Genomic DNA, 24,589 nt, shown 5'->3' with positions numbered 1-24,589 from the left:
ATAGTACTATGGTCTAATTGGATAACTCTTTCAGAAGCTCGCACAGTCAAACTGAGCGAATGCCCTTCTATGTGTAAAACTCTGATTGCATGATTCTGTACTTAACCGTAAAAAGAAACATTGAACATTATTAATATAACCACTTTCTCCTCTTCCCTAGACAGCAACCAAAGCCAGGGAGACTCTTCAAAGGTCCAACGGAAATCGCAATGACTTCTGAGGTTGCAGTAGACAGCATCTCATGGGATATGTCGAATTTAAATTTCCCAATTGGTTCAGAGGCCTCCTCCAATTAGGAGGTCTCTTGTTGGGTACCTGACTGAGGATATTTTCCTTTTGTTACGTTTATAACACTTCTGACCCAGAGCACTGTGGAAAAGGGAAACATTTACCGTGTTTGATTTACAAAGCAAACCTAATGGAATCGGAGTTTGACGAGTCCACCTGTCTGTTAGCTCATCCACTATGACGATTCAGCGTGCGGAGCTGTTCAATGGATTTTTGAAAAAAGGTTAATTAGGATTCCAAAGCAAGGGGTCATTCAAAAAAGCACATCTTTTTCCGCATGAATGTGTAGAGCAGCCATGGGTCCCATGGGAGCAGAGCCAAGTGCGGGGGCTGGGGGTGGAGTCAGAGCATTGAGGTGGAGGGGGTAGAATAATGGGATGAAATCTCAGGCCTGGGAAGAGCAGCTGTGGAGAGAAATCCTGGGGACAGTGGGAATGGTGTGCGGGGCCCAAGACTTTGCAAGAAGTGAGGCTGAAGATCTGTTCAAGAGTTCAGGAAAGTGACTTTTTTCTAAATGTTCTATTTATCCAATACCCAGTAGGCCTTATGTACAGAAGATGGTGAGACATTGGAATAAAGGATAAGGGTGGGTGAGGGAAAGGGGAGGTGTGTTAATCTAGTGGACAAAATTCAAGGTGCTAAAAGGGCAATAAATCAGTCTGACAAGATTTTCTACCCTCAGGCAGGTCAGTCTTTGCCTGGAATAGCCTAAACACAAACTCAATTGTTATCACGTAATGAGCAACGTTATGGATCAGGCAGCTTATTGATTGGTTGGGAAGAGGCGCAAACTACTTTGAAAGGAGTTTCGGTAGCCCAGAGTCAGCTTTTCTACCAGCCAGCTGGATGACCTTTAGAAACTGCAGCGGCTCCTGCAGCAGTTCTGGTCAACCTCCAAGTACAGGAGGATGATGTAGTGGCTGTCTGAAGATTCGTGATGCATTCTGCAATATATACTTGCTACATTTGGCTTTACGCATCTGCCACCTTTCTCAGTGGTCGGTGCTTGTGCTACATCGGTTAAGGCACTGCCAAGGTAGAGCTGGTTCAGCCGGTTCATAATTACTGCCACATCGGCTGATCCCAAGTGGGTAGTGTTGTTGATAACTCAGTATCCTACTCAGAAAACATGTGAAAATAAACTCTTGTTGCTACCTTTAAGTTGAACCAGCATGTATACATGAAGGACAATGACAGCTTTGGACTTGGCAGTGATGCCCTCTGTGGCTGAATAGTTTCCAAGCTCTACCCTTAACCACATTTGAATGAGGCTGAATGCCACTGCAAGTGTTGGCACCTTCAGGGGGATGGGAGGTGTATGGGTGAAATAGCCTCCAAGATTCCTACCCCTTTAAACTATTACCAGTTTGCAAAATTAAAGAATTAATTGTATTTGCTTTCTTTTTAATTAATGTTACTTCAAATTGGAGTGGAATAAGGCTGCCCCTAGAGTCTTTGTGTTGGAAACGCGGGCGTTGCTGAATGTCACATCACTGAATTGGGGCTCTGAGGGCAGCTGGTGGGATTTGGCATATTCCCAGTCACCTCCAGCACAGGGAGGGAGGTGAGCGCTGTCCCATATCATTGTCTGGCTAAAGGAGTTGGTGGGGCTGTTTAAACCAGAACTTCTGTCTCTCCAAGAGTGTTGAGAGATTTCCCAAGGCCATCTGCTGAGTACGAGTGTGTGTTTAACAGTGAGAAATAATGGCAGGGTTACAGCAGTAGGGAGCAGTGAGTCCCACGATACAGTTTGTAATGAGGTAATTGTTTTTTTGAAAATTCTGTCTTCTGGATATTCTGGTGCTAGGAATGAACAGCGGTTGCTTGGCCTGAGAAAGGGGAGAGGAATACACAGCAGCCACTACATACTGCAAACCAGGCAGCCGCTGGCAACTGTGCCTCACCGGGTTGAATAGCTTGCCAGTGTTTTCTGTCGATGAAAAGAGGCATTGTTGTCTGCTGAAGTCATGGGAGATGGAACCTGCCAACCTGAATGAGCGTCTGTCAGGGACAAGCAGAAAACGTTTTAAAATACATAAACATGCAAACATGAACTTAACTTGCAACTTGTCTTTTTTTTTGTCGGTGGGAGGTGATGTGGAGTTGACAGCAGCTGATTCCTAATTTATTTCTCCAAAACTGCAGGTCCAAGCATTTTTGTCTAGAGGCTATGCTGTGGGATGTGCCCTGGATTTGGATCAGTTACTCCAGGACTGACTGCAGTTCCCAGTTTGGCAGCTTCAATCTGTCTCTATTGTGTGCGGGAGAAAGAGGCTGGTTCATAAGCAGCCCACATCCCTAAATCTGTTGTGTGGTCCTGGCTGCTGGTTTCCAACTGGGAACAGCTTTTTAATGTCTTCAATCTTCTTTACTTTACATTTCAGGATCAATATTAGTACATTTGATTCTAACATATGAAATAGGAGAAGGATTCAGCCTGTTAGCTCTTCATGCCTGCTGCATCACTCCATAAAGGGTACAGCAGATCTAATAGTTGCCCTTACTCCACTTTCCTGCTTACCCTCAACCTTTGACTCCCTGGTCAGTTTAAAATTTATCTAATTCTGCCTTGAATATACTCAATGTCCCCACCTCCATTGCCTCAAGGAAACAGAATTCCAAATTCCAAACAGTAATAACCTTTGAGAGAAGAAATTTCTCCTTAAGTGGGAGACCAGTAATTTTGAAATATTACGCCCGTTTTCAATTCCACAGCACATTAGGAAACATCTCTCCGCATCTCCTGAACTTCTATCAATAGGATCAAGTTGTCTCCTTTTTTCTAAACTCCAATGGTTTTGACCCAACCTGCTCAACTTTTTCCCACAAGACAACCCCTTCATCATAGAAATCTGAGTGAACCTTCTCTGAGTTGCATACAATGCAAGCATCGATCAGTATGGCAATGCAGTAGTCACAGTTTACTAACCTGGAACCTCTCCCCATATCACAAACTATTATGCAAGTAAAGGTTGAGTGATAGATTTTCAGCCATATTTCCAGCAGGTACTACTGGGGCCAGCCAAATGCTGACTGACTCAAAAGTATCTGACAGCACCTTCCAAATTTGCAACTTCTGCCACCTCAAAGGACAAGGGCAATGGATTCATGGGAACATCACCACCAGTATATCCCCTACTCCACAGGTTACACACTGTCCTGATTGGGAACTATCACCATTCCCTTATTGTCACTGGGTCAAAATCCTGGAATTCCCTACAGCACTTTAAGAAGGCAGCTCCTCATCACCATCTTCTAGAGGGCAATTATGCTGGCCGAGACAGTAATGCATACATTCCACAAATGAATGAAAAAAGTGTCAACATTCTGAGTGACTTTATGCCTTGAATTCTAAGCTGGTTTATTATCAGACTGGTTAATATTTTTGGATAGTGCAATCGTCACCCTTCCAGCTCCCTTGTTCAGTCACCAATAACTAAATAGCTATCGTTACCATAACTTTTAAGCGTTTAGTGAGTGATAAGGAAAGAAGTTCCTCCATTCATGCTGACTCTGGCTAGCTGTTTCTCATCTGTAAATGTGGTGGGAGGGGCTGGACTGGTAATTGATTCTGCTGGCATTACTGGACACAAACCTTACTGGTTCAAAAATCAACAAGTAATTTGCTCCTGCATACAATGATCATTCAGGACTTAACTAAGAGTGAAGATAGTGATTTATTAATGCAGGGGCAATGTCTGAAGTTCACCTGTAATTAGACATTAACTGGGGAGTCATTAACTACTGTTGCCATTTGAAGGCCATGGACACATTAATGTTATGAATACAGCTTCCAGTTCTTAGTATCTTGCTCAGTCAGCACAAGCAGAATGGAGGACAGAACCTTCACTAGCAACTGAAAGCTATCCAGATGGACAAATTTCACCATTTTGCAGTGATCTAAATTTAAACAACAGTTCTGGATGTAAGTTTGCTCACGGAGCTGGAAGGTTTGTTTTCAGGTGTTTCGTCATCACACTAGGAAGCATCATCAGTGAGCCTCCAGTGAAGTGATGGTGTTATGTCCTACTTTTTATTTGAGAGTTTAGGTTTCCTTGGGTTGATGTCATTCCTGTTCTTTTTCTCAGAGGATGGTAGATGGTATCCAAAATCGATATGTTGAAATACTATGCTTCTAGGAATTCTCGTGTGTGTCTGTGTGGCATGTCCTAGGATGGATGTGTTGTCCAAGTCAAAGTGGTGGCCTTTCTCCCTCATCTGTATGTAAGGATACTGGCGATAGTGAGTTATGTCTTTTTGTGGCAAGTTGATGTTCATGTATCCTGGTGACAAGCAAAATGATCATTTACAAAATACCTTGCAATAACTAACAAACACTACATCGGACAAACAGGCAGAAAACTAGCCACCAGGATTGATGAACACCAGGGTGGTGTAAGATCCAGATTTCCACAACCATTTGTGTCAGCAAAAGCACTTTAAGCATAGCCCCTGAACAATATAGTTATAGTGTTTTAGCCCTCATTCTGGACTATCAGAGGGAATAGTTTCTACCTATCCTATTTCATCCTTTAAAACAACAAAACTACCTCAAAATTCCATAGCTCCTTTATCTTGTAGAGTCAAGGGACTAGATCTGACTTTCTCTCTAACCTTCTCTGAGGCCTGATTGAATTAAAGGTGAGCAAATGACGTTAGGATAAAGACCATTCCCTGATTGCCTGTATTAGAGCTATAAGGGAGCAGCAAGGAATAGCGAAGCTGATGGAGCCAAGGTTAGTCAAAAGGCCATTTACTGGTCTTTCAATAATTTCAACTGTGTTTGACAGTTGAATGGGGCAGAAGAATCCCAGGGGACTTTTTTGTGAAGGGAATCATGACAGCCTGCTGTTCAAATGGGGATTCACTTAGTATTCATTGTAGCTAGATTTGAGATTATAATTAATATTCCTTCATAGAACAAAGAGGTGGAAATAAATTATTTCAAATATAGACTCCAAATTACAAGTAGTATTCATTAAAAAGATTAAGGATGCCACTTTTTCCAGCAGGTTTTGAAGTTCAAGGGCTTACTGAATGGCAGGTGAACAGAGTTTTTAATTCTAAAGCTAATATAGTAAAGCAAAGGTTACATAATAGCAAAAAAAGCCATGAATTTAGTTATCACTTTCCATTCTGTAGCTAAAATCAAGCTCTATTTACATACAGTCTTTCAATGTAATAAAATATCCAAAAACAGTTCACAGGAATATTATGAAGTTAAATTAAACATTAAGATGAATGAGATTTATGGCAATAACCAGCAGTTCGATCAATGAGGTAGGTTTAAAGAAGCTCCAATTACCCCTCTTTTCCAACCCCTCAACTTTGGTGGTCTGTATTGCCCTTAATGGGCTTTGCATCTAAATTGATCAGATAGACAAAATAAGTGATTTACTGGTGATAGGGGAGAAAAATGTTCAGTTGTGTAAGAGCACTTCTGAAGAAAAAGGATTTATGGAGAGAATTCCAGAGCCTTGAGCCTAGGCATCTAAAGAAAAGAATGGTAGAGAAATCAAAATCAGGGATGCTCAAGAGATCAGATGTAAATGTCTTGGTGATTTGTAGGAGTGGAAGAGTTACAAAGCCAGGGAAGAGGCCAGACCACAGGGTTTGACCAGGAGCCAGTGCAGGATAGTGATATGGTTTTTGTGTGGGTTCACAGTAAGGGAAGCCTCTCCTATCTGCATTAAGGCACAAGCAGCAGAGCGTGGATCAGCTCAAGTTTCCAGAAAGTATAATCAGGGATGAATCCTCAAATCTAAAAGTAAGGAGGGTGTGAACAAGAGCGTCAGCTGCAACATGCTAGAATCAGGAAGTGTTACAGTAATGGAAATGGGCATCTTAGTGAGGCCACATTGAATTGGTAGAGTAAAGATTGTTATGGTTCAAAGACATAATTACCATATATATTTGATTGGGATTTTGGAAGCTGAGAAGGTTCAGGACTGGCTATGGGATTCCACAGGGAATACTAGATGTGGTGAATTTTGCTACCAGCAGGGGATGCTCTTGCTCAACACTTGAATTTTTCAGTTGAGAAAAGCCTGAGGTTTATTTAAAAATCAAACTTTTCCAGAACAGATCCACTTGAACCAGGTAGTGACCACAACAGTCCTTTCCCCTTAAGTTTAAACCTTTGGGTTAAACTCACTAGGTCTCTCTCTGACACAGAGCACAGCCTATGACCCACAAACTGAATGGCGTTGATAACCTGAACATAGCAAGCATTTCCTGGTTTGTTGGCAATCCAGAATTAGGACACTTCAAATAAGGGGTTGCCATTTAGAGGAGAAGAAGGAAAATTTATTGTGGTTTGAGATTTTGGAATACTGCATCAAAAGTTAAAGTGGGGTTCCTGAACGTTTTTAAGAGGTAAATAGATTCTTGTCAGGCAAGAGAAATCAAGGGGCAGATGGGAATCTAGAATTCAGAACAAACTGAGCAGCCACAGTTTTATCAAATGGTACTGCAGGCTTTAAGGGATAAATTACTGAATTTATAGGATTGTACAATTGTCCACATGAACAGTTGGGCAATAAAACTGAAGGGAGCACAAAAGTTCTGTAATTTCCGAGCAAGGATGAATGCTGAAAAACAAGAATTGAAGCCTTGGCAAAAGCCACTTGGCAGTACATTGGGAAATGCAGTCAAAAAGGAAGTATTTGGTATTTACTAGCAGTGACGCAGAAAAGTCAGATGTGGATCCGCCCTAAGATTGCACCATATTTACGTAGTAAGTTAAGTAACTGGTATTCTTACACCCATTACATATTTACTCACCAGAATGTCTCCAGGCATTTCATGCAATAAAACCACAAAGCCTCGATTTTTTATTCTTAAATTTGAAAAACTGAGGAAGTGACTCCATCCACTAGAATTTTCTCCATAAAGGCTCAGGAAACTAGGTCTGTTAGTAGCAGCGGCATCATCACAGGTCACGATGTCAGCAAATGGGTCTGAAATTACCTGTATTGTTCACCAAGTTTCACAGATCTGTTCCCACAGAATTAGCAGGGACTGTTTGATAGCTGCAACTTAAGAATTAGAGCTCAGTGCAAAAAGGATAATTTCGTTGTCGTTAGTTTGCAAGCAATAATAGTTCAGTTCAGCTCTGTAAAGCTATTCAAATCATGTGTTGACAAATGATCTTCAGACTCTGTCACCGAGACCATTTGTTCGTGTAACTGCAACTGTCCTTAGGTAAGTATTGTTTATATCCTACATACTGAAAGTAGGGGCCCCCATAACCAAAGTTGCAAATGGACAGGCAAATTGCAATAATCCTTTAGTGAGTAAGAATGGGCCACCAATTTTGGGTATCAGATGACAAGTTCATGAACCAATACCGTGAGATAACCTCCCATCTTCAAAAAGATGATCGGGAGATTTTAGTATTTACCTTGACATTGGGAACAACTTCTACCAAACATGAGCAACATTGCTGCACAGTACTGAAACGACTGCATGCAAATGACAGAAGTGAGGCGAGTGTAACTGCCATTTACATCGAGGGAGGTGCTAGCCAAATGCAGCCTGAAGCAGCCACAGTGAAATGGCGGTCAGAAGATAGGTGGTGACATATTTATAAAGGTCACTGTCCCAATGTCTACAGACCTAGACACATGCTCTGGCAAGGAGTTCAATACCAATCACGTCAGAAATTGAAATCAATATAAGAATCTGGAATCAAAACTTAATCTAATGCAAACCAATGTTTAATTATTCTTTTAAAAATCTCATTCACTAATACCCTTTAGGGAAGAATATCAGTTGTACTCACCTGGGCTGGTCCAGTCCACATGCAGTTCCAGACCCACTGCTATATGATTTGACTCTTACCTGCCCTATGGAATAGCTCAGGCAAGCTTTGGGTTCAAAAAATAAACATTGATCTAGACGGAAGCACCCACATTCCACAAATGAGAACTGGAGTAAATGCTCCACTGGTTGGTCATATTTGGCAGGTGGCTGTGGTTGATCAATGCCAATTATCTCAATCCCAGGGTATCAGAGCAAGAATTCCTCAGGGCAATGTCCTGAATTCAACAACCTTCCATCTGATCATCAGCATTTGCAACTCCCAAGATACTGAAGCAATATATATGACTGTGCAACATCCAAGAACATTCAAGCAACTCGAGTGGTGGTACACATTCATGTAGTCATTCACTCCCAGGTAAGTGACTATACTCAAAAGAACAAAACCGTTTCCCCTGGGAGGTACTACAGTATTACCATTGCCAAATCACCAATACTAACACCCCAGGAATTACTAGAGTTGAAGTAGAAATGAAATGGACCAGCCATGTACTGTAGCATCAGAGGCTAGCAATTTTATGACAAGATACTTGATTCCCAGAGCCTTTTGTCAACCACAGGGCATAAATCAGGAGTGTGATAGAATACTCTCCACTTGCAAGAGTGAGTGCTGTTCGAACAACATTCAAAAAGCTATACACCATCCAGGACAAAGCAGCTTTTGATTAGCACCTCATCCAAAGCTTTCAACATTCACTTCCACCTGATGCATATTTCGCAGCAGTTCCTACCATCTACAAACTGCACTTCATGTCTTCTTTAACACTACCTTCCAAACATGCAGCCTTTACCATACAGAACCGTACAGGTAGCACACTCCTGGGAACACCACCATTTGAAAGTTCCCCTTTAAGTCCCTCAGTTCTCACTTGGAACTATATTAACTAGTGTCTCTATCACTGGGTCAAAGCCTTGGAACTCATTCCTCAACAGCACCATGGGCATACCTACAACAGGCAGACTGTACATTCCAAAAAGGCAGCTCACCATTTTCAAGGCCAATTAGAGATAGACCATTTTTATTGCCTATCAAGATACCCCCTTCCCATTTGGCTGCACAAGAACTCTGATGTTCCCAATTTACCATTTTATTTATCAAGCAATCCTAATAAAAAAATCTCAGGAATGTTAAGACTAATAAGAAAGCTTCTCACTCAGGGCAGAAACTGACCATTGACAACACTGCATAACTAGAGCTCTGTCACTCTGCCTGATTTCAACAGGCCCAGCCTCAAAAGGGCAAGAGCAAGTACCAATCAATGCTGAGATGCCAATTCAGCCAGCCTTCCATTTACAGCAGACTTCAGTTGGTTTTGTGCCCACCATTTCAGAGAAGTCAGCAAGTGCCAAGAGAAACAGCAACCTCAGTGGTATGCTCCAGATGTTTCCTTGGTGCTGCAATCCAGACAGAAAGTTCACTGCACACTCAGAAAGCCCAATTAGAAATGTAATCAGCTTAACCTTAGCAGACAAATCTTTTTCAAAGATTACACCAGACAAAGAAGGTTTTAAAATCAAATCGTTTTTATTTCCTGCTTTTCAATCAAATCTGTTTGCCTGGTCAACACCATCCCAAGTCTCAGGACCAGTCAGCAGCAGCACCACCCCATTCTGGAGCCTGTGCAGTCGGAGCAGCTGACCAGTCTTCAGCAGCAGGCTGGGCACTCCAGTCCTCTGTTAAAAGAAGGAAAAGCATAAGAATTCCTGAGCTCAGGAGATCATCAATCATCAAGACAGAGGATCAACAGTGGTCCCTACTGTACTAACCACAGTTACAGGAGTTAACCATTATACAAACAGCCTTTACATGGATTTATCATGGACAGCATTCAGGATTAAGGCTAGCATCCCATACTCCAGTCTCCATTTGATTGCCAAGTTGAATTTAGTAAATATATCCAGTTCCCCTCGCCCCAACTAACCTTATGGATGTTTTAATAATACCTTCAAACCAGGAGCTGCAGAACTCAAAACCTAAACCAAAGTCTTTGAGCAAATAGAATAATAACTTCAAAGAGGCTCTTTGCCCAATCAAGCCTGCACTGACAGACTCTAAATATCCACCAGTTTATTGGTCAGAGCTCAGTACAGGATTTGGGATTGAAAATGTGTGGCTGGAAAAGCACAGCAGGTTAGGCAGTATCCGAGGAGCAGGAAAATCGACATTTTGGGCAGGAGTCGTCCATTATTAAACTTGAAAGGGTTCAGAAAAAATTTACAAGGACATTGCCAGGAATGGAAGGTTTGAGCTGTCGGGAATGGTTGAACAGGATGGGGCTGTTTTCCCCAGAGCGTTGGAGGCTGAGGGGTGACCTTATAGAAGTTTATAAATCATGAAGGACATGGATAGGGTAAATAGGCAAGGTCTTTTTCCCAGGTTTGCAGAGTCCAAAACTAGAGGGCATAGGTTTATAGTGACAGAAGATTTAAAAGGGACCAAAGAGAGAACTTTTTCGCAGAGGGTGGTGAGTGTATGGAACAAGCTACCAAAGAAAGTGGGTACAATTAAAACATTTAAAAGGCATCTGAATGGGCACCGAATAAGAAAGGTTTAGAAGGATATAGACCAAATGCTTGCAAATGGGATGAGATTACTTTAGGATATCGCATCAGCATGGACAAGTTGGACTGAAGGGTCTGTTTCCATGCTGTATAACTCTGACTCTAGTCCCACCTTCCAGCGTTTGGATGTTATGACACGTCCAAATACTTTTCGAAGATTTCCCACCTCAGGTGATGCACTCTGGGTGAGAAACCATTTCCTCAAATACCTTCCTTTTCACCTTAAAAAGGTATGCCCCCTTGTTATTCACCCCTTAACTAAGGTTAACAGTTACATTATATTCACACTGTCCATACCCCTCATTCAGGCCCCTTCCCACTTAGCTCTGAAGAAAACAAGTGCACCACCCCTGCATCTGACCAATCCATCTATACCCCTCTGCAACCAAAGACCTCCTCCCTTACTGTCAACCACCCAGCCAATCTTCATGTTATCGGCGAAGTTACTAATCTCCCCTCCCCGCTCCATATCATCGGCGCACATACTGCATTCAGCCAAATTAAGTTTTATTGAATTGGATCTTCAAAAGGTTACTAGACTCTGGACAATTGAGTGTGAAGGATCCTGTGCTGAAATGCCTCTTGACAATTGCATCCTGTCCTGGTGGAAATGCCAGACCAGTTTGATTTTGCAATCCACAAAATCTAGCAGCAAATTCTATTCAGTTGTGGTGCAAAACAATATTAAAGATCCACTTCTCTGAAAATAATTCTACTGAATTCAGGAGGCACAGCTATCAAGCTGGAATGGTAGAGATCAATGTTTTACTAAATCAGTTATTACTCAACATTAAAATATAATCCTTGGTACCAGTTTAAAGATAGAGATCAAAACTGAAGTTTTTTTTTAAAAAGTGGTTGTCTCCTCCCTCAACCCCCTATCGCTTAATTCTGACCATAATCATTCATTAACTAGATGCTGGTTATCTTTAAACTCACTTGAAGCTGTTTCAGCGGGGAATGTTGCTGGCTTGGCATATGTACTTGCTGCTTCCAGCGTCTCAGCCAGATTTTTACCAGTTGCAGCCGCAAATTGCTGGATGGGCACAGAAGGAACCTGCACCCCCTCGGACCAGTCTGTAACCTCAGGCTGAACGAACTCTGCAACAGGAGCAGTCCATTCACCCTGGTACTCCTCCTTACCAGCAGCCTTCTCTGCAGCAGCTTGCTCCTCCTTCTCAATCTACAACAGAATTGATTTTGTAAAAGAAAGAAAAGATGTAGTGAACAAGAATCACTTGGAATAATGAATGACTTGTGGAAGTGACACTCATGTCCAGAAGGATGCAAATGCAGCTAGGTGTCTGTGAGATTTTAAAATGACAGGAAAATTCAGAACCTTTCCCTAAACACCACAATGACAGCTTAGTATCAAGGGTGTGTTTAGCTGATAGCCAGACAGCAGAGCACTGCATTAGGAATTCACATGGAAAACACAGAAGGGAAGGCATCTTCACAGGCAGTGTCACCATTTTCTACAATCAATGCTGGAAAGGTCTGACAGAAACAAATCCGATATGGAATCTCAGCAAAGCAGCAGATCTCAACTTGGAAGTGGAAACATTAAAACTGGGACACAAAGATTTCCCAGAGGTAGTGCGACAACCTCTCAAACAGAGGTTAACCAGCCAGTTTATCAAACTCACCTCATCAGGATCCCGGTAGAAGTACAGATCAGGCATCACCTCCCACGGATGTTCACGGCTAATGGTTCCACGCATACGCAGAACTTCCCGGGCAAGCATCCACCACATCAGACCAATGGAGTGCGCACCCTAACAGAAGACAATAGAGTTGAGAAATCTGGTCGTTGGCTCCCATCCTCCCCACCATCTGCAGTCAAATATCAAAACTTTACACAACAACATTTGAATTTTTTTCAAGTCTTCTGAACTGTCTGCTAAAGACACAAGGTTACACATGCCAATATATTGCCGAATATGTTTATGCGGTTCTTCTTTTGTACAATCAGAATGTTAACCATATCAGCTCTATTTCTTGATCTATGGGACAAAGTGAACAATGTCCCACAGCTAGACGCTGTCTGGCGGGGTTATTCATATGAACCTGGACAGAGGGCCACATAGAAACCCTTATTAAGGAAAAACAGAGCTACATACACAACCTTAGGACCTCAAAGCACTTTACAGTCATGAAGTAACACAGAACCTGCTCATAAGATAATTTGGAGATGTAGGCCATTCAACTCCTCAAGTCCACTCTGCCATTTAATAAAATCATGGCTGATCTGACGGAGGCTCAAATCCACTTTCCTGTCTTTCCCAGAAAACCTCTGACTCCCTTCTTATCAAGAATCTGATCACTTCTGCCCTAAAACTATTCATGACCCATCTCCTCTGGTCTCTGGGAATGAAAATTCCAGATTACTATTCATTTATTCTAGCAGCTCCAAACAGTCCTAAATAGCCGGAGGGTCTCTTAACTGCCTAGGCCCGAATCTGCAAGGATTACCATATCATTTCCAATGTAGCAGGGATTACTACCAAACTGTACTCACTGAGCCAGAGACTCGAGCAGTGTTAGAGATTCCTGCATAATAATGTTGCACATTTCCTACTCTCAGAGTTCATTGGCCATTGAGTGACCTCAGCTCCAAGTTCTAGCAATGTGCAGTGCTGTCCACACCAAGAAACAGGTCTCAGATTTCCTATGATCCTTTTTATTAGACACCCTTTAATGGTTTCTTACATGATGCCTCAACAAAAGGTCCAGACACACAGTATCCACTGCCTTCTCCCATCCATTATATCTTTCACCTGCTCAAGTAATACCTTCAGTTGTGTCGGACACAATACATTTTCCTGAAAACTTGATGAGGCTGAAAATGTTAATTAGAAATGATTAGATATTGTAAGAATGGCACAATTGTTATAAAACATTCCAACCACTAAATGGGTCCACAATAAGCCAAATATCTACTGAAATTAAACATTCCAGTGGCCACGCAGCCAAGCTCTTCCAACGTCCCTTCAGCATAGCTTTACTCATTTCTTCTGTCCCATCTCATTCCAATTCAATTCGGGACTAGGTGATTCTGGACATAGTTAAAATTCACAACACCAGGTTATAGCCCAACAGGTTTATTTGGAAGCACTGATCCTTCATCACCTTCAGCAGCGCTCTGAAAGCTAGTGCTTTCAAATAAACTATTGGACTATAACCTGATGTTGAGAGACTTTTAATTGTGTACACGCCAGTCCAACATCAGCATCTCCAAATCATGACGTCAGGACAGTGTGCATGTGTCTCTCCTCCTCCACCTCCAGTGTCTGCCTGCCTACCATGAGTGCACTCCATCCAGGCTAGTTCATCCATTGTTCTGATCAACTGGATGAAGACAGAAAACTTCTCTCATAAACCTTTGCTGCTCTGATATGTGTAAGATCAGGAAATATCTTATTAACACAGGATTGAGCCTTTCGTTGTCAAGAGAAATGGAAACAGAACCTTCAGAATGAAGTTAAAATTACATCATTAAGCTACACTGGATGAATTCACATTAATAAACAGCAGTACCTTGTTGTTGCATGGAACTGCAATATCCACATAACGTAGGGGTGAGTCGGTGTTGCACATAGCAATGGTGGGGATGTTGACGTACGATGCTTCAGTTAATGGCTGGTGATCCTGTCGAGGGTCTGTCACTACCAGCAGACGGGGTTCCCTGAAGGCAGCTTGGATCTGATTGGTGAATGTACCTGGGGTAAACCTTCCAGCAATTGGGGTGGCACCAGTGGCAGCAGCAAACTTGAGGACAGCACGCTGAGGAGCAAGAGATAGCCACCTTAAACTCTGAAAGAACCAGTTACCCAGCGAAGCCCTCTTTCAAGTTCTGCAATATTTGAACATCTTACAGAACAGACAATATATCCAAGTAGCTCCCAAGTGGGATTTAACAAACCTTTGCAGAGATGTTAATCATGACAACTCTTTCATAGTCCCCTTCACTATTAATCTCCAACAGGTCCCCATTCTCAGCTTTCAAAGATTTATGGTTATCTGGAAGTTAAGCAGCACTCTGCTGTAATACCAATGCTCAAGCTAAATTGTGACAAGGATTACTATCAAACCCCACTCATTGAGTCACACAGACCCTTGTGGTGTTAGCGAAAAACCTGCCAGATTTACTGTAGCACATTTCCGACACTTGAGAGCTCACTGGCCAAGATACTGGCCCCAGCTCCCAGTTTTAATAATGTGCAGTTTTACAAGATGGTACCAGTCGCTCAGTAAAAACTGATTGTACCCACCTGTCCAAATGGTCTAGAAGAGATGACACAAACATCAGCTGGATTCTCAATAGAGACAATGGCACGAGCAGCAAGCAGCAGTTTCTCCCATGTTTTCCTCAGATTGATAATATAGATACCTGTTCATCAAGAGGCAAAAATCAGTTAATCCTAGGCTCTACCTGCCTTCCCTAAAACAACACTAACTATGCCCCTCAAAACGTCAAATTGGAAATGGATAACTACTCCAAGGGTTGGATTTGCAAGTCAACAGGGAACAGAATGAAAGAAATTCGCTGGACAGTTTTCAAAGCAACCCAATAAAGGCAGAATGAGATGATTCATGTGTAACAAGGATCTATGAAAAGGTTAGGCAACTGAAATAATTTGCCATTATCAGGATCAGAAATAGGCCATTCAAATGGATAAGGACGATCAATAATCCCAAGCTCCATTTTCCTGTCTTTTCCACATAACCCTTGATTCCAATTTTGATGGAAAAAAAAGGTTCAATCTTGGCCTTGCATTCCACACAATCCTGTGTGGAGAAATGCACTTATAAAAGAGTTAAAGGACCAAAAGCACTTCAACAAACCTTATCAAGTTGTATGACATTGAGCTACACATGGGAGTTAAGGTAAGCAACTGAATAGAGATGTTGCAGAAAGAGGTGCAGAGGTTCACGGAGGAATTTCATGTTGCTTGGAGTCTACCTTAGAGGAGTGCAGAATTGCATTCCATAAGTGATTAGTCACAAATTAGGAGTAGGCCGCTTGGCCCCTTGAGCCTGCTCCACCATTGACTGAGTTCAAGGCTGATAGGTTTAATCCACATTCCCACCTATCCTTAACCTTTTACCCCTTCTTTGCATCAGATATCCTTGAGGATTGTGCAGAGCATTGCATCACTGAAAATTCTTCTTTGCTATCCAGTTAACAGTAGGCTTGAGGTAAAGGAGCCCAGGAGGATCGACCAGAGGGGAAAAAAATGGCTCACTTCTGGCAGACAGTACAGAATCTGTAAACCAACCCAATTATCCTTATAGATGCTATTGCACAGGACAGTATCTCTAGGGAAGAACAAAATTTTCAGTTATCAGTGGACCACTGCTGAACGCCTCAAATCAACTAACGAATAGATCGTTAACAGTTTGCCCTTTTCTAGCCCAAATGCACCCACATAACTATTCCCAGGTTATAACACAAAACTCCACAGTGCAAGGATTACATGCTTCATATCTTATGTAGCAGGAACTACTATCAAACCCCACTCATCAAGTTAGAGACTCTAGTGGTGTTAGCGAAATACCTGCCAACTTAGTGTAGCACATCTCCGACACCCAGAGTTCACTGGCCAGCAACTGACCTCAGCTCAGAGTTTTAAGAATGTGCAAAATACAGCAAAAAAGACCGCACCACATCCTTTGGAAGCTGGAGGTACCAAGATTTCCTCCAATATTCCAACTCTACACCTTCACAGCATTGCCTCCTGGTGCTGAAGAATACCACCTTAGCAGAGACATAGCATTGGCATAACACAGAATACAGTCAGAGGTAAAAACAACAGCTGCCTCTCTCATTGAATGGTGCTCCAAAATGCAGCGTGCTGAAATTATAGTGCCTTAAACTAGGACAGTCCCTGCTGATAAATTACTCTACCCATGAGGTGCTAAAGCACACAGCAATCTCACAATTAGTATTTTCACTTGAAATATAATGACTAACTTTAGACTATACACACTAAAAGAGGAATGGCAGCACAGTGAGCTAGCCACCCAGAGGCTGGTATTACAGTCATCGAGATGTACAGCATGGAAACAGACCCTTCAGTCCAACCCATCCATGCCGACCAGATATCCCAACCCAATCTAGTCCCACCTGCCAGCATCCAGCCCATATCCCTCCAAACCCTCCCTGTTCATATACCCACCCAAATGCCTTTGTTGTAATTGTACCAGCGTCCACCACATCCTCTGGCAGCTCATTCCACACACGTACCATCCTCTGCATGAAAAAGTTGCCCCTTAGGTCTCTTTTATATCTTTCCCCTCTCACCCTAAACCTACATCCTCCAGTTCTAGACTCCCTGACCTCAGGGAAAAGACTTTGTCTATTTATCCTATCCATGCCCCTCAATTTTGTAAACCTCTATAAGGTAACCCCTCAGCCCCCGACACTCCAGGTAAAACAGCCCCAGCCTGTTCAGCCTCTCCCTGTAGCTCAGATCCTCCAACCCTGGCATCATCCCTGTAAATCTTTTCTGAACCCTTTCAAGTTTCACAACACCTTTTCAATAGGAAGGAGACCAGAACTGCATGTAAAATTCCAACAGTGTCTTAAAGATCCAGCCTCAGGCAACTGTGTGTGGAGTTTGCACATTCTCCCTGTGTCTGCGTGGGTTTCCTCCGGGTGCTCCAGTTTCCTCCCACAATCCAAAGATATGCAGGTTAGGTGAATTGGTCATACTAAATTGCCCATAGAGTTCAAATCCAGTCCGGACTCAGTATTAGTTCCACAGCCTCATGGCTGTGAAAGCTTCAGCATAACCTGGTGACAGAAATGGAAATACACCATGTATGTATAAAGCTTCTTCGATGTATGAAAAACAAAAAAGAAAAGTAATTGCAAACATGGCAGAAGAGTAGATTTCAAGGAGCATGAAAGACAATGGGATATTAGTGACTTGTTGCGAGGGTATACTGACATCAGCAAAGCTGCATATTTCTGAAGTGGTGCAGATGTGCAAAGAGGCAAGCTCCTTTCTCCAAAGCAGCCCAAATATTAAAGAAACCACAATGGGAAGTTTGAAAATTCCCACTTACTATGGGAAATGCATCCAACAGGGACTGTGTGCAATTGGAGAATGTAGTATAAAAATAGGAACATTTTGTCATGAAGTGGAACCACATCTGGAATACTGCGCACAGTTAAGGTCCTTACTTAAAGAGTTCACTCAAATGATTCCTAGTACAAAGGGGTCATCTTAAAGACAGACTGCACAGTTCAGAACTGTGCCCATTACAGTTTACAAGAGATGTGAACTTGCAGAACATCTTGAGAGTGGATACTGAGAGAATAGTTCCTCTTCTGATAGAGACTAGAATAAGGGGACAAATTTTAAAAATAAGGGTCTCCCATTTAAGACAAAATTAGGGGAATTTCTTTTTCAGAGTGTGATGGGTCTGAAGAATGCTCTGCAGAAGAGTGGGAGTAGGATCATTGAGCATTTTTATGACGGAATTAGATTTCTGATTGAAAAGGTAAAGAAAGATTATTACGCCACAATTCATGGTCTTATCAAATTCCACAACAGACTAGAGACCTATTAGCCTATTTTGATACCTGGTATTTTCTGGTACAATCAGGATTGCACTGGGCAATAATACTGCACACCAAATTCCCCCTTTGACCCAGATACTGTATGCCTACCATCACTCTTCCTCTTGTAGACATACTGCTCCATCTGGAAGTCCAAGTTGGTGCTGCCCAAGTGGGTAGAAGCAGCAAGGAATTTAAGGACATCCTCTTCCTTCATCTGCAACGCATCGAGACCTCCGGACATTGTGAATGTTTCCCGTTAAAAGCAACGATGGGTAACCTAAAGGAAGAGTCAGACACATTAAACAGATAGAAATATGTAGTTACAACTTCATCACTTCCCACTGGATAGTTCCTAGAGGCATCTAGATGAGCACTTATAGTGCAAGGGCACAGTAGGCTATGAACCAAGGGCAGGTAAATGGGATTAGTGTAGGTTGGTTCTTGTTGGTTGTTACAGATTTAACAAAGGGCCTCCTTTTACACTGAAAAACTTTATGAAAGTCAGTGTTGGCTTTAGCATATTCTACAGACACTGCCAAACCTGCTGGGAATATTCAGCATCTTCAGTTTTCATTTCAGGTTACCAGCACTATTAGGCTCTTGTATAACCATTACGTCGTATTCTAGGCATTTACCACCTAGCAAAAACTTGCCTCTCCAATTATCCATGCTTTGTCCATCAGGTTGCCCCTCATTCTTCAACTCTAATCAAGTTCTTCTAAACTTCAGCAGATAAAAGACTAACCTGTTCAACTTTACCTCATGACAACCCACACATTGCAGGTATTAGTCTGCTTACAAATACATTTTTATCCTTAAGATGACCAATACAGCATATGATACTCTAGACGTATTCTCACTAATATCCTGTATAAATGGAGAAATAACCTCCCTACTTATGTATTCAATTCCCTTACAAAATAAAAACTTCAACCTTTCTGATTACTGGCTGTACCTGTATTATAACCTTGGTGATTCATGCACTAAATCACCGAGCTCCTCAAATTCAGAGCTCTGTGAACCCCACCCAATCAAATGTAATGCTGTATTCTTCCTATCAAAATGAATAATTTCACATTTCCTTATATTATACTACATTTGGCAGATCTTTGCCACTCACTGAAACTACCTATTATCTTTTTGTGCCTCCTTCCAACTTAAACTCCTGCCCTCCTCTGTGTCATCAGCACACCTTATGTCCCCTCAGCCAAGTCTCAGCAACGATACCACACATCAATTGTCACATCTTGCCAACTACAAAAAAATTATCTTTGCCTACTCTGCTCCCTGTTAACCAGTCAATTTTCTCCCCATGTCAATCTGCTGCCCCATACATCACGAGCTTTTACTTTCTGCAAGAACCTCTAACATGGCCCTTCTTCAATACCACAGCACATACTACCACCTCAACAAACTTCTAAAGATTGTTCAAACTAGAGTTCTGTTTCATCATGTAATGTTGACCCTACCTGATTTTCTTTAATTTGTCTAAACTTTCTTTTAAAATGTTTCTCAATTTCCCCAAGACAAATGTCGTTAACTGGACGACAGCTTCCACACTTGTAGGAGTTACATTTGCCACCTTTCAATCCTGAGATCTCCCTCAATTTGAGTTTTGGAAAATTAAAGCCAATACATTAAGTAGTGCACTAGTCATTTCTTAAGATGCAAATATGAAGCACATACATTTGTTAGCCTGTTAAAGTCAAACTTTACTCAGCACTACTTCTCTGCTGATTGTGATTTACCCGAGTTCCTTGCTCCCTTCCAGTTCCAAATTTATTGCTGCTTCTGGGATGTTTCTTGCATCCTCTGTAGAGATCGATGCAAAATATCTGTTAATTCAACTATCACCTCATTTTTCATTACTAACCCTCCAAACATTTAGAATCAACAACTTTTTAAAAAATTATACAAACACTACCAAGTTTCACATTTCTAACTAGCTTTCTCAATTTTTCCAACTTTATTGATTTTTGACCATTCTTTGCTTTTATATTTTGACCAACTTCTGACTTAACACAGCTTTGCACACTGCTTCTTCTTTAAGCTTAATACAATCTTAAATATTTCTAGTTAACCACAGGCACTGGGTACATTCCTTGGAATTTTCCTTCCTTTCCATAATGAAGGTATTCCACATGTTGCATTGTGCAAAACCCCCTGAAATATCTGTCACCATCTCGATTAACCTATCATTCCTGATTAAGGGCTTTTGCCCAAAACATTGATTTGCCTGCTCCTCTGATGCTGCCTGACCTGCTGTGCTTTGCCAGCACCACACTCTCAACTCTAACCTCCAGCATCTACAGTCCTCACTTTCACCTATCATTTAACTACTCTACCAATTCATTTTAGCTAGTAACTTTTGTGTGAACTCAATTGGGATTTATTTCAAGCTTTAAAAATATTCTGAGACCCACTCATTTCCTTCAAACTAGCATGTACTTGTCAAGCATGCTGATTAGGGAGGTTACAGTTGACACCAACAGACAGCCGATAACAGTGATAACTGAGCATGGAAATAAATTTTGCAATTACCAAGAGTGCAATATGTACAATATACAAGAGGCACATTTAGCCAATTTCTTTTGACAAACGTTAAGCTCCGATCACTACCACTTGCAAATTTCCCTGCAAGTCACACATCAACCTTACTATGAAATATAATCATCATCTGTAAAAATCATTGGGTCAAAATGTTGGAATTGCCCCAGCACCGCATCGTCAAGTGCAGTTGGGAATTAAGAAGGAATTCCAAATTGTAAACGGGCGTCTCACTAACACAGGACCGTGAGGATTTGACCTCAGGACCACGTGCTGACCCTTTATCTTATGGTCCCCTCCCTGAACCATGACTGCGGCCTAAGGGCTCGGATTTCCTCCTTGGCCCGCACTCAGCCTCCAGTGGAGACACGAGTCAGTCAGACCATGAACCGCCGCCTGGGTGCTCAGCCCTCAAAGCCTGAGGCCTACAGCCCACCCACATTGCCCCACGGAATCATTTCAATATTCACCCGCGCCTTGCTAACGCTTGATGAAGGCGCAGTGATTATTTGATGGGGGGAGCACAGTATGTGCGTGTGTGAATGTATATACAGCGGGTTTGTACTCGTCCATACACACCCCCCCCCCACCCCCCAAAACCACTATCTTTCCTTCACTCACTCGGCACAACGCCGTATGGAAGCTCGGCAGCAAAAGAGGCCCAGCGTCGGAAATGACGCATTTTATAGGTGCCCTGGCGCCGCCCCCCCCCCCCCGTGATCCTCTGCCAATCAGCTCGAAGCCGCTCAAACATTCACATCCGGGTGGTTGCTGGGGCGACCGACTCGGTTTGACAGACAGACACTCAGACGGCCGAGGGTATCCGCGGGGATGGTGAGGAGATGTCAGATAGAGGCCCGGGGTTTATATTTGCAATAACCTGGATCCTCTCTCTGGGAGGGAAGGGGGAAATATCCGCTGTAGCAGCGGACAAGGCTGTCCGGGCCGTCGAGTCTGTGCTGGCCCCTCCATGCGCTTTAATCTTGTACATTGTTCTGATTATTATCCAATTTCCTTTCCAGGATCAAAATTGCCTGTGCCTACACCATGTTGCCAGATCATATCCACTCGCCACTTCTCCTCATGTTGCCACTTCTTCTCTTGATATACTACCTTAAGTCTGTGTCCTCTGGCTTTTCAGCGCTTCTTCTAGTTTTTCTTTTTAACCTGGCCATATTTCTTATGATGTTGAATACTTATATCAAATCTTCTCTAACTTTTTTTCCCTCCAAGGAAAATAACCCAACTTCAGTTTTTCTACATTACTAAAGTTCTTCATACTGGAACAGTTCAATTGAATATTTTCAGAAACCTCTGTTATGCCATCACATCATAGTACAGCACAGTACAGGCCCTTCGGCCCTCAAAGTGGCACTGACCCGTGAAACCAATCTGAAGCCCATCAAACCTACATTACTCCATTTTCATCCATATGGTAAAAACAATGACTGCAGATGCTGGAAACCAGATTCTGGATTAGTGGTGCTGGAAGAGCACAGCAGTTCAAGCAGCATCCAAGGAGCTTCGAAATCGACTTTGCCCGAAATGTCGATTTCAAAGCTCCTTGGATGCTGCCTGAACTGCTTTGCTCTTCCAGCACCACTAATCCAGAATTTTCATCCATATGTCTATCCAATGACCATTTAAATGCCTTTAAAGTTGGTGAGTCTACTACTGTTGCAGGAGGCCGTTCCATGCCCCGACTACTCTCTGAGTAAAGAAACTACCTCTGACATCTGTCCTATATCTATCACCCCTTAATTTAAAACTATGTACCCTCGTGCTAGCTATCACCAGCTGAGGAAAAAGGCTCTCGCTGTCCACCCTATCTAGCCCTGTTATATCTTGTATATCTCAATTAAGTTACCTCTCAACCTTCTTTCTTCCTTTACAAAAACAGCCTCAAGTCCCTCAGCGTTTCCACATATGACCTTCCCTCCATACCAGGCAACATCCTAGTAAATCTCCTCTCAACCCTTTCCAAAGCTTCCACATCCTTCCTATAACACAGTGACCAGACTGTACGCAATACTCCAAGTGCGGATGCATCAGAGCTGCAGCATGACCTCATGGCTCCAAAATTCAATCCCTCTACTAATAAAAACTAACACACCGTATGCCTTCTTAACAATCCTATCAACCTGGGTGGCAACTTTCAGGGATCGCTGTACATGGGCATTGAGATGTCTCTGTTCATCTACACTACCAAGAATCTTACCATTAGCCCAGTTCTCTGTATTCCTGTCGGTCCTTCCAAAGTGATTCACCCCACACATTTTTTGCATTAAATTCCATTTGCCAGCTCTGCAGCTTATCTATGTCCCTCTGTAACAAGCATAAGAGGTACAGTTAATAAGTTTGCAGATGACACCAAAATTGGAGGTGTAGTGGACAGCGAAGAGGGTTATCTCAGATTACAACAGGATCTTGATCAGGTGGGCCAATGGGCTGAGAAGTGGCAGATGGAGTTTAATTCAGATAAATGCGAGGTGCTGCATTTTGGAAAAGCAAATCTTAGCAGGACTTATACACCTAATAGTAAGGTCCTAGGGAGTGTTGCTGAACAAAACGTCCTTGGAGTGCAGGTTCATCGCTCCTTGAAAGTGGAGTCGCAGGTAGATAGGATAGTGAAGAAGGCGTTTGGTATGCTTTCCTTTATTGGTCAGAGTATTGAGTACAGGAGTTGGGAGGTCATGCTGCGGCTGTACAGAACATTGGTTAGGCCACTGTTGGAACATTGCGTGTAATTCTGGTCTCCTTCCTATCGGAAAGATGTGAAACTTGAATGGGTTCAGAAAAGATTTACAAGGGTGTTGCCAGGGTTGGAGGATTTGAGCGAGAGGGAGAGGCTGAACAGGCTGGGGCTGTTTTCCCTGGAGCATTGGAGGCTGAGGGGTGACCTTATAGAGGTTTACAAAATTATGAGGGGCATGGATAGGGTAAATAGGCAAAGTCTTTTCCCTGGGGTCGGGAAGTCCAGAACTAGAGGGCATAGGTTTAGGCTGAGAGGGGAAAGATATAAAAGAGACCTAAGGGGCAACGTTTTCACTCAGAGGGTGGTGTGTGTATGGAATGAGCTGCCGGAGGAAGTGGTGGAGGCTGGTACAATTACAGCATTTAAGAGGCATTTGGATGGGTATATGAATAGGAAGGCTTTGGAGGGATATGGGCCGGGTGCTGGCAGGTGGAACTAGATTGGGTTGGGATATCTGTTTGGCATGGACGGGTTGGACCGAAGGGTCTGTTTCCATGCTGTACATCTCTATGACTCTATGACTCTACTCCAGTTGAGGGTCAATCAGTGTTTTATTTCAGGCTTAACTTTTATTTGTATTCTCTAAATTTGTTGATAAAGCTCAAAGTACTATATACTTTATTAACTGCCCTCAACATGTTCTGATAAATCTAATAATTTATGCACATATACACCCAGATCTCACTACTCTTGCACACCATTTATTGACTCTACATTCTTCGACCGAAATGAATCATTTCACTCTTTTGTGTGTTAGATTTCATCTCTCACTTATCCTCCATGCCATAAACTTGTCTGTGTCATTTTGATATTCTTTACTTGTGTATGGTCATGAACAGACCATGTTAATGTTCCAATCACCTTGGAACCTCTTGACCATTAGACCAACAAAGCCTAGTTCTGTCAGGGAATTAATCACATTCAATTATCTAACCCATTTCAATATCCATCAAACCAAAATGAAAGCAACTTGATCCTAAGAGACTGCCTTCGAAATTGTTCTTGATCAGTCAACTACAGCATCACCCTTTTATTATGCAGCCCTG

General features: G+C 42.4%; 2 protein-coding genes and 3 non-coding genes across 7 annotated transcripts in view; 1 reads left to right on the top strand and 4 right to left on the bottom strand.

The window, feature by feature from the left end:
• Nucleotides 1–2,342, top strand: part of LOC140489201 (ubinuclein-2-like) — a 76,481-nt gene extending 74,139 nt beyond the window's left edge. For 2 of the 3 annotated variants that reach the window (XM_072588479.1, XM_072588481.1), the window contains one exon: nt 165–2,342. In XM_072588479.1, coding sequence (XP_072444580.1) covers nt 165–220 — 56 coding nt within the window. In that variant the 3' untranslated portion in view covers nt 221–2,342. Of the gene's footprint in view, nt 1–160 lie in introns of all 3 variants that reach the window. The other variant, XM_072588480.1, reaches the window with a different exon arrangement.
• Nucleotides 2,343–9,615: 7,273 nt separating this feature from the next.
• rpsa (ribosomal protein SA) lies at nt 9,616–21,474 on the bottom strand. The gene is made up of 7 exons (XM_072588478.1): nt 21,410–21,474; nt 18,350–18,518; nt 14,943–15,061; nt 14,209–14,454; nt 12,318–12,446; nt 11,611–11,854; nt 9,616–9,783 (listed from the first exon to the last, which is right to left on the bottom strand). The coding sequence occupies exons 2-7, from the start codon at nt 18,480–18,482 to the stop codon at nt 9,689–9,691; spliced, it is 966 nt and encodes a 321-aa protein (XP_072444579.1). The 5' UTR covers nt 18,483–18,518; nt 21,410–21,474; the 3' UTR covers nt 9,616–9,688.
• Nucleotides 13,155–13,306, bottom strand: LOC140489501 (small nucleolar RNA SNORA62/SNORA6 family). Its single transcript, XR_011963178.1, has one exon. It is a non-coding gene; the product is annotated as a small nucleolar RNA SNORA62/SNORA6 family (small nucleolar RNA).
• On the bottom strand, nt 14,737–14,896 carry LOC140489499 (small nucleolar RNA SNORA62/SNORA6 family). The gene has a single exon (XR_011963176.1). It is a non-coding gene; the product is annotated as a small nucleolar RNA SNORA62/SNORA6 family (small nucleolar RNA).
• LOC140489500 (small nucleolar RNA SNORA62/SNORA6 family) lies at nt 16,161–16,315 on the bottom strand. Its single transcript, XR_011963177.1, has one exon. It is a non-coding gene; the product is annotated as a small nucleolar RNA SNORA62/SNORA6 family (small nucleolar RNA).
• Nucleotides 21,475–24,589: the final 3,115 nt, after the last annotated feature.

The sequence above is a fragment of the Chiloscyllium punctatum genome, chromosome 18, assembly GCF_047496795.1.
Source record: "Chiloscyllium punctatum isolate Juve2018m chromosome 18, sChiPun1.3, whole genome shotgun sequence".
NCBI lineage: Eukaryota > Metazoa > Chordata > Chondrichthyes > Orectolobiformes > Hemiscylliidae > Chiloscyllium > Chiloscyllium punctatum.
This window is presented reverse-complemented; position numbering and strand designations above follow the sequence as displayed.

Bases quoted from the DNA above. Each gene is read 5' to 3' on its own strand.
- rpsa (XM_072588478.1), bottom strand. From the start codon at position 18,482: ATGTCCGGAGGTCTCGATGCGTTGCAGATGAAGGAAGAGGATGTCCTT. The intron at 14,455-14,942 runs GTGGGTACAATC...CTTGCTCCTCAG, and splicing joins CTTCTAGACCATTTGGACAG to CGTGCTGTCCTCAAGTTTGC. The intron at 9,784-11,610 runs GTGAGTTTAAAG...TTCTTTTAACAG, and splicing joins CCCCGCTGAAACAGCTTCAA to AGGACTGGAGTGCCCAGCCT.